Consider the following 10,747-nt stretch of genomic DNA (forward strand, 5'->3'; position numbering starts at 1 on the left):
TACCTGGATCAGCATACCATTGATCTATATACATTACAGACTGATCATGTTCCCTTTTCCAGTAGAAAAGAAAACATACATAGACCATCCTTTGGATGAGTTTTATTTGCCTGTTTTGTCTATGTGTATCCTGTCCAATTAGCACTTCAAACAAATCCCCACTACATCCAGGAAGAGTTCGTACACAAACAATACTTTCATATGAAATGACTGAATCCGTCGGCTTGTTATGTTTTTTTTTTTTTTCAGAAATTTCTTTAAAGTAATCTGTGAGGTTGCTTTTGTGAGCCTGTACTAGTTATGGTTTCCTTAACTGAGGACATCTTTTAAGGTGTTCTGTTGAACATCATTAACTGGATCCCTCAGTTAATTGGAGAGTAAGCCCTAAGTGTAACACCTAAGAAGGAAACTGTGGTGTGTAGTCCAACTAGCTATATACCATAAAATAACAGTCAAGTGGAAACCAAAACTTTGATTGATATGTGTTATTCTGACTATTTAACTGAGAAGAGGTTGTACTGATCTACACAGTAATTAAGTTAAAGATTGCCATTCTTTTCAATGTTTAAAGCAACATTGCTTTTGTTTTGTTCAGGTTTTGAGTGAAAAAAATACTACATTGCTGCACAATGATTTGAGCATCAAATAGAGGTTTGGCCTCTCGTGTCTACCAAGGTCTCAGATATTAGCCAACTTTTTAGAGCTGTGGCTTGTTCACAGACATCTTTAGGAAAGGCCAGATGATACAGATTACACAGATTTATAAATATTATGGCTCCTCAAACCCCATCACAACAATCAGCAGCCTTTACCCTCCTCTTATTACTAGCTGTTGCGTGTTCTGAAAATCATAACCAGCTGAGGCTCACAAAGCCAAAGAGGGCTACAAGAAGATAGAGTTTTCAAGCAGCTGTTTTCTTGGTATATAATTTGGTTCAGAAAAGCGTTTAATAGGAACAATAGAGGTCAAGCTGAGGTCTAATATATTAAGAAATCTGTCAAAAAACACTTTTTCTGGTTGCAACAAAGATAATTCAAACCTCCAGAGACTTTTAGGTAGATCAATCAGACTGTGGAGCTGTGGAGCTCAGTTCTGATGTGCAGCCACACCTGTAGGAATAAAATCTTCATGTAAGAGTTATCAGAAGAAAACCTCTTTCTGTCTTCATCACAGAATCAGCAAATGACCATCTAAACAATGCTGAAACGTTGTTTGAAGTACTTTTCAGTGTCTGAATCAGAAACTTTCCTGACAAGCGAGTTGAAACTGAAAGCAAATATTTTGTGGTCTAAAACACTCCCATGAGTCTTTGCACCAACCAGAGTGAAACTGTTCTTCATCAGAGTCGATGCTTATCTTGACTGGCTTCTACATATTTAGCTTGAACAGCACAAGGGGAAGCTCCTCTGTTAGTACTGAACTCACAGACTTTGTTCCACACTCTTCACCTATTTAGCTGTGCTTTGGTATGAAGTGAAAAGGCCAAACAGAACTTATACTTATCCCACTGTAATGTGCATTGACTGGAGTGGTTCAGGGGAGGACCCATCTGACCTCACGTGACTACGATATGACATAAACAACAATGGCCGACTACAAATGAAAGGTTTATTTCTAATATTGTAAAAACAAAGACATCTTGGCCTTTCCGATATCACATCCATATAACCAAAACCAATGTTCATCTAAAAAGCCATGTTGCAAGACTCAGTGACAAAGTAGATAACTTTCTGATGTCGTATTGATTTTTAGGGATCTGTTATTATGCATATTATTAATGCAAAGAATTCTTGGAGAATTTGCTTTTTTTTTTATAGGGTGAAATCCATAATTGTCACGGGGGTGTGGGGAAGGTAGGACACGGATGCGGACTTATGAAAGGAAAACTGGATTTATTATACAAAAAAAAAACCGTTCAAACGAAAGGCCTAAGCCGGATTCAAAAACCAAACTGTGACAAAATTAACAAGGAACTTGGCATGGCATAGATAAATAAATACTTATCTTAGTGGTGACGAGTAACATGGGAAACAGCGGTAGCATGGGGAAAAAAAGGCATGTAACGAAGGCAAGCAAAGATCCGACCAAGTGACATGGGAGACTGGAAACTAAATAGAGGGCTGGGAGTGATTGGAGAGTGAGTGCAGCTGAGGGGAAAAACACAGGTGGAGTGAGTGAAACTAATGAACTGAATGAAGGGAAACTAAAACATGGCAAAACTAGAAACTAAACATGGACTACAAAACCAAGACATGACCAACACCAAAACCAAAAACATGGGGAAAAACCCCATGGCCGTGACAATAATAGTCAATATGACTAGAATTTGGTTTGAAGACTTTCATGTTAAAAGAAAAAAAACTACTTTTTCACTCAGTCTTTGAGTGAAATGTTTTGTTTTGGTTTCTGTCTCTTTAAGGCTCTTTCTAGAAAGGCTCACTTTTTCACTATTCGTCACTGACTAAATATATATGCACCATAGTACTAAATCAAATCAAATTTATTTGTATAGCACATTTCATGTACAAACAGTTCAAAGTGCTTCACATAAAATAAAAGCATTGCAGCAGGGAGTGCAAGAAGCATTAAAAATACATAAAAGAAAATAAAGAGAAACAAATAAAATCATTTAAATGAATTTAAAAACAGGCAACAGTCTAGATAAGTTCAAAGATATTTCATGCATAGACACATGAGAAAAGAAATGTCTTTAACCCGGATTTAAAAATGTCTACATTTGGTGAAAGTTTAATCTCCACTGGCAGTTTGTTCCACTTGTTGGCAGCATAACAGCTAAATGCTGCTTCTCCATGTTTCTCCAAATGCTCTTCTCCACTAGTATAGTAGAGAGTAATTATCCTAATTTAAAGAAGACAATATTCCAGTTATGATATTTGCAAAGGATGGATATTGGATATTCCATTCATATACCCATTTACATGTCAGAGAGTATAGTCTGAAAATGCGTCTTACACACATTATGCCCCCAGCACCACTGCAATGTTTACACCCTTCCAAAGCCTTCAATTTATCTGTAGCTTTAGAAACATGGCGCATTACTCAAGTTTCTCCCTCTCAACAATAGTGTGGGTTTTCTTTACCATTCTGCGCCAAACTGCACCAGAGATGGTGTTCTAGGTAGTTCTGGGTAGTTCAAAAGCAGCATTTTCTGTGGGAGAGAATAACTTTTTTATATGAATTTAGTTCTTTGTAAATGATCAGACTATTTATTGCTCAGTGAGCCATTTAACACATCAAGGGACAGGGGAAAACATAAAATAGATAAACCGACCTCTTAAAATGGATCACCTTCAAGCTTAGAGTTTGTTCTCTGTGTTAATGTGCTGACTCTTTCTGTTGTTTCGCAGGATCTGGGGATATCGAAAGTGGGTCATATGAAGAGAATTCTCCAGGGAACTAAGGACCTGGCCAAGGCCTCTATGGTTGACCTCTAACTGGGGAGCGGAAGCTACTGGAGAGAGGAAACAAACACTCCCCTAAAATGGGAGACAGCGTTTGAGAGCACCGAAGGTTGTGAGGATGGAGAAAGGTATTCAAGGAGAGCTGGATGTTTATCCCCCTACACAGAGAGCCTTTGTGATGTTGTGAACAAGGTACATTTGTGTGATTGTTTGTGCTTTGGTGCCAAAATAACAGTCGAGAAGGGGGGTGGAAGTGCGAAAGGAAGTCATGGATCCTCACAGCAACAATAACAAAGCCATTTCTTAGTTATTAACCACTCATAGCACACAATCAGGTATGCAACTTACCATTCTGATGACTACTTGTGATAACAGACTAGTAGCAAATTAAGACTTCCATGATTGTTTGGTTTCAGTTCAGTTTGGTAGTGTGAGCTGCAGATGCATTGAAGCATTAAAGCAACTTTCGGGTTTCCATAGAGACAGAAGATAAACATCACCATCTACTGTAGGTGTTAATGTGGAAGTTGGGATGCTGTTGCATGCTATGCTTGCTCGACTTTAAGTATCTTTAATTGCATGATTAGTGTCTTGATTTATTGTGTGCGAAATAACACTTGAACAAGTTTTACATGACTTATGAAGTATAACGATGCCATTTGTTACTACTGAAAGCATCCTTTTTGTTCTAAATCAATGTTTTGTTTTGTTTTCTTTATAGATTTAATTTATTTGGTTTGCATGATATTGATGTGTCAAAGATTTCTGTCAAGTGCCATATTTTCAGTCATTTAGTGTAAAATGTGCTTTATCAGTAGACATCAAAAGAAGTTTTTGACGAGGTATGAATATATGGAATTAATATCCGTAAGTTGACACGTTCTCTGTGGATGTGAGATCAGTACCAAAGTGAATGTCTAATAAAACATGATCATCTTTTATTTAATAGACCAGTAAGGTCTAACTTCCAGTTAAGGTGGGATAAAGATTAGTTTTACCCAGGGAGAAAGTAAAATTGTTGGTCAGCCGCCAACCTCATATTATGTAGGTTTGTTGAGTTTTTTTAAGGAATACTAAAAAGGCACTTTTCACTTCTTGCTTCATGCAAGTGCAAATCCTCATATCATTACGTAGAATTAACGGTTCACCTCAACTTTGTACCTTTTGGCAATTTAAAACAGTATTTAACACTAGTGCAAATAGCAGTTAGATATCGGATTTGAATATGTAACGGAGCAGTTGATCTGCAGCCTGCATCGCATTGTTCAAGTGCAGCTTTTCTTCTTCAATTTACATGTTGATAGAACACTTTTACCTGTTAGTTTCTTCTAAGACTGGTGGCATTACAGGGTATATTTCTATATGTGATGCTAGGTTTGTACATATATATGCACTGTATATACAGTATATGAGTGTATGCAAACAATGTTTGTGTTGTAGTCTGATGCATCTGTAGTTTGCTGGCATGGCATGCATTGTCAACAGCTCACACATTTGATTGTGTATATAACAGTTGTGCATTGTTGATTTGGTTCTAATCTCTTGTACATGATAATGCTGTTGTATTCTAATGATGGTGCAATATTTGATCTCTTGTTTTGATAGCTTTCCGACATGACGTCTTTTAGGGAGGAAGAATTATCTTGAACGAGTGTTTTTTTTGTATATGTATAGTCCTCCACGACGTCTGAGGATTTTAAAAGTTAGACCCATAGACAGACTGCTTTTTCTTACAGACTCCAAATTTCTTCCAGTGGTTCACTCATTTGTAGTTTTGCTCCTCTGTGCTTCCAAGATAAGAATGGGTAGATCGGGCAGACGTGACTGTTGTGTTGTTATGTATCACAATGTTTTTGCGTGCATTTGCGTGCATGTACTACAACAGTGACTTATTGTAACTTATCATATCAGCAATTGTATACTTTTGGTTGCAGAATGAATTTATTGTAGGCTTTCCACTTTGCCTTTTTCTTTTAGAGTGAAATGTTTTCTGTTTAGAAGAAGTTTAGAATTCAACAAGAAGTAATGGTTATCATGACAATATTTTAAGTACAACTCCAAAAAGCGAAAAAGATGGGATAGCATAGAAAATGCAAAGAAAAAAGATTTTGGGAAAAAAACCAAACCTTTTTTTTGGCTTTTACTTTATTGCAGACAAAATATGGTGTCCAAAATATTAAATGTTTTGCCTATTTTTTGCTATTAAGGCCTGCAACACTTTCCAGAAAAAGTTGGGACAGCAAAGCTATCACCCCTTTGTAATGTTTCCATTACTTTTCACAGCATTTGAAAGTTTTTGGCATTGAAGATACCAAGTGATGAAAGGTTTCAGGTGTCTTTGTCTTATTGGAAAAAGAAACATGAAAGTCTCTGGAAGGATGTGGTCTTGAAGGCAGCATATATTGCTCTAAAATCTCAGTAAACTTTTCTGCATTAATGCTGTCATCACAGAAGTGGAAATGAGCTTTGCAAATAGCACTAATACAACCCCATGTCATCACAAAGCCTGGCTTTTGAACTAGTTAATATAAAAGTCTGGATACCTATCTTGGAGTTATACCGTCTGCAATGACATTTTTTCTTATTTGCGTTTTCTATACCATCCCCATTTGTTCTAATTTGGGGTTGTAGATACATAATCAGAGTCTGTGCATAATCATATATTGTCATCTACTATTCCAGAAGAGGGCAATCTAACACATTTCACATTCTAAAGTACTGTGTTGGAAAACTTCATCTGGAGTTGTTTATGCTTACAATCGGTTCAGTTTGCTTACATTAGCTTATGGCATTTACAAAATAATTAATCAAACTCCAATCAAAGATCAGTTTTATCTCCCCTGTATGCACATGTGCTATTGTTCACCCTGCAGCCAAAGATAGGTGTTAAAAATACAGATTTATGATAAAGAATATTAGAGATTCTGTCCCACTGTATTGCAACTCTTCTATACAGAGGACCATTTAGTCCCCTGCCTTTTATTAATTTAATAAATCAGATTTAACTGCGTAGGTTTAATTGTTGAAGCCTTTCCATCTGCGTTCTGTGCGTTCTATCCAAAGTGTCTGCCAGACCTGAGAGTGCTTAACCTCTCCATACAAAGCGGAAGTTGCCACCTTTCTCCTGAGCTGTGTGTTCCAGTGGTCTGTAAATAATGCTGCAAACTGCCTGGTTTTCAAAACCAACAAAACCCTCGCAAGGATATCAAAAAGACCGATTAACACGTTGTCTCTGACATAGTTATCAAAGTGATGGGAGAAAAGTGAGTTTCATTTGTTTACATTCTGTTTACAATGGCACAGTTTTAATTTTTAAGAATATATATGTAGCTATAGACAATATTTGCATATTTATTGCCTAAGGTTAAATGATATGATGTATATTGTGTTTTCACATTTGGAATATAATGTTACAGTTGTCACCTGTATTACTATCTGGATGATTTTGGTAAAGTAGTTGATCATTTTTATGACTACTATAAGTGACTGTTTTCTGTGCCTTTTTATGGTTAGAATGCATGGTTAACTATTTATTACAATTTGGAGTCACTGAGATGTGTATTTTTGTATTCTGAATAAATAAATGGTTCAGCTTTTGTTGTACATTTAAGGTGCCTTAAAACAGGCTACCTATTCATATCTCTCTTCTTCAATAAAACCAAATACATATGCAGTGTGTTTCTGCCTCGTTCTGTTCTTGTTTTGATTTTATCTCCAGGAGAAGGATTTAAGGGGAAAACAAACCTGTCGCTTTGTTTGGGGCCACCTACATCTAAAACTATGTCATTCAGTGGGCTGTTCTGATTTCAATATACTGTTACTCCAGAGTGCCAGCTCATAGTAGAATTATCCAAACTTCAGATCTTTTTCTCCACCTACAACTTCAAATGATGCTGCAATTACTGTACCTTGGAAATATGAAGTTGATAAACTTTTGCCCTTGCATTTTGCTTTGCAAGTAACAGAAAGTTTTCAGCAGCAGTTTTATGGCACACTTATGTTAAAAAACGTAAACTAGCTGAAAATGTCCGACCAGTGTTTATATCCAGACTAGAAAATTTGACTTTTTCTTAGTGTTTTTGATTCTGTATGCACTAAAACTTGGAAATGTTCTCATTTGTCACTGAGTGCAAGATCTACGACAGAAACCATCACTGCACAAAAAAACATATAAGCAACAGTTTTGATTTGTTCATCAGTAACCATTTAAATTTATAGTTATAAAAAAAGAAAGTACATACTTTATTAATTCAAAGGTGTGATGTATCTGAATATAATTTTTTAAAAATCTGGTTCCGAACTGTACTTAAGATGAGGTACATATAACTTCATATGAATAACACAAGGCACATTCAGTGTTTATTTAAATAAAACTAAGTCAAGATGCAGAAGCTATATATGGAAACCATCTTTACCACAGCCATATGACTTAAGAGGGTAAGTAGCAGCCAGGTGCTGCTGATCAAATGCACTTGATTGATTGATCGATTGATCATCAGCAAGTGTGAGCAGAGGTTTGGCAGTTTGCCGATTCAGGTGTTAACACAATGGCATGGAGGAAAGACATCACCAATGATCAACATTATAAAGAAGAGTTGGCTGAAATTCCTCCACAACAATATGAGAAACTGATAAGATCATACTGAAAATTATTGCTGAAAAATGTGGTTCTACAAGCTGGTGAATCACAGGGTGATTTCTCACAAACTCTTCCAGAACCATTGCTGGTGGCTGAATGTGCTGGCCAGATCTAGTGTTAGATCAGCACTCCATCACTCAGGCAGCAGCTAGCTGTTCTGCTGACAAATCAAACTTTTAACACACAGCTCAACTACAACTGCTCCTCAGTAGCCCCTTTCACACTGCCGAATAACCCGCGTTTAATCCGCGAATTTAGCGTGTCCGCTGTTGCGTTCACACTGCCGACCCGGCATCGCAGTCACAACATGCTCACGTTCTCTGGGTCTCTTCAGTAATGGTTTACTTGCAGAACTTTCACCATGAAGGCCTGACTCACATCATGTCCTCCAACATTAACCAACTGACTGTTGATTCCTAATGAATTGCAGGTGTAGCAAACCAAAGGCTGAACAATGAGTCCTCAGACATTTGAAGGCTCTTTTAATGACTACATCCATTAGAATTTCTCTCCAAATCCTCTCCTCTGATGGAACTTTTCCCCACTCATCTCTCGTTAATCTTTAATCTTTTATGGCAGGTCCACCCATTTATTCTGCTTTCCGACTTTGAATTCTCTCTGATCAACATTTTGTTTATCTGATCATTTCTCAGCCTGTCGAATCCCTTGCACCTGATTTTCATCTTCATCACTTGTCTGGAGTGAGTCATCTCAACTTTTTTCTCATCTCCAGGAAGCTAAAAACCCACAAGTAATCTGTTTAAGTTTAAAATACTGTGGCTGTCAAAGTGCCTGCAGTAAACAGAACTTTCAGAACGAGCAGAATGTATGTTCAAACAAACGGAGGGAACATTTTTCTGAGACGAATCGAAGACAGATGTGAGCTACAAAATCTCTTTTCCAGGAAAGTTGGGAAGTTTTCTGAAATGTCATGTAAATTGTTAACTATTTTAAACATTTAACGGACACGAGTACATCAGATATTATGCTCGCGTTTTCATTGACCAACTACATGAAATGTGGAAAATATAAACAAATATAGATGTTGATGCAGCAATGCACGTACAATTCTGGAGAAGGCAGAAATAAAAAAGACAACCTTTTATAAGCCTTATACACCATTGTGGAAGATTTTATAATCAACAGATTAAATGGTGACAGATGAGGTTGTCAGGGTCAGGTATGAATGGATCCTCCACCAAAGATTCACTCTTTCCAAGCAAGGATGGGACATGACTCACCACTTGTTGCCATACTCTATCAGAGAATCATCAATTAGTCATATTTTTTTTTCTCAAGGCAAAACTTTGGTCGTTAAAAATCTGTAGAACAGAATATTGTGAAAAGATTCAGGGAGTCTGGGGAAATCTCAGAGTATAAAGGCCAAGGATAGAAGCCCCAGTTGGATGACCTTTGAGCCCTCAGGCAGCACTGCACGAGAATCCATCATGCCACCATGATCAGTACAGCCACATGGGCTCAGGAGTGCCTTGGAACCCTATTTTCACTCAACACAGTCCACCGCTGCATCCAGAAATGTAACCTAAAACTGTATCGCACAAGGAGGAAGCCGCATATCAATTCTGTGTAGAAACCCGTCCGAGTTCTCTGGACACGAGCTCATTCAGATGGACAGAAAGAGAGTGGACACGTGTTCTGTGGTCAATGAGTCCACATTTCTGCTGCTTTTGGAAAAAAAACGGACATCAGCTTTTACACGACAGAGATAAGAAAGATCAACCAGGTTGTTAGCAGAGAAAGGTGCAAAAACCAGCGTCTCTGATGGTATGGAGGTGCATCAGTGTCCACGGCATGGATGACTTAATTTGTGTGAAGGTATCATTGATGCAGAGAACAAAACATTTTCAGATCAAACAAAAGGCATCCTGCAGATATAGCAAATTTAGGTCAAATTTGTTGAAAATGTAATCATCTCCATAAAGCCAGCACTGATACAAACTACAGGTCTATGACTGGATGCTGTTTATGTTAGTTTTTTTTGTTGCTGCCAATGTGTAGTCAGGGCCATGTAGAGGATTTTGTTATAAGAGTCACAAACTCGAAATGTGCACCTCACATTTTAAAAGAAGGATATTCAAACTAATTTATCTGCAAATCATTGAGAAACACAGTCGGTGACCATTAAAAGTGTCAACCTGAAAATATCATATTCTCAACATTAAGAATTTGTGAAATCAAATTAATCTCAGGAAATATGTTTATAATAAATCCACGGGTGTCCTGTATGCTTTCCATAAGGCACGTTATTGTACCCCTATTTAAAAAAAGAAAAAAAGAAAAAAAGAAAAAATGGAAAAGGTCATTCTTGGCTATCGCACTATAATTTAATTACATCTTTTTATAATATATTTTGGGTTTATAACAGGTGTAACTATTTCCAAAATTACATAATATAATGTAGGCCTACATGTATTCTTCACAATCCAAAAAAAAACCCAATATAAATAACATAGACTGGTCATTATCGCTATTGCTGGGAGGAATGACCTCCTGTATTAGCCTCTGGTTTAACAAACTCCGTTGTTCCATATGCTCTAATGTTAGCAGTGGCAGAATAGCTAAAACAATGTTGCTATATCTATTCCAGGCTTAAAGCAGGCCACACATTAATTGCCCACTGTTTGATTGCTCTGCCATAGACTGCGCGACTGAAATAGTTTTATC

At 37.2% G+C, this 10,747-nt stretch overlaps 1 protein-coding gene across 3 annotated transcripts in view; it reads left to right on the top strand.

The window, feature by feature from the left end:
- Positions 1-6,752, top strand: part of dgkh (diacylglycerol kinase, eta) — a 79,810-nt gene extending 73,058 nt beyond the window's left edge. For all 3 annotated transcript variants that reach the window (XM_075480165.1, XM_075480163.1, XM_075480166.1), the window contains one exon: positions 3,370-6,752. In XM_075480165.1, coding sequence (XP_075336280.1) covers positions 3,370-3,456 — 87 coding nt within the window. In that variant the 3' untranslated portion in view covers positions 3,457-6,752. The remainder of the gene's footprint in view (positions 1-3,369) is intronic.
- The last annotated feature ends 3,995 nt before the right edge of the window (positions 6,753-10,747 follow it).

Source organism: Odontesthes bonariensis, chromosome 12, assembly GCF_027942865.1.
Source record: "Odontesthes bonariensis isolate fOdoBon6 chromosome 12, fOdoBon6.hap1, whole genome shotgun sequence".
Lineage (NCBI taxonomy): Eukaryota > Metazoa > Chordata > Actinopteri > Atheriniformes > Atherinopsidae > Odontesthes > Odontesthes bonariensis.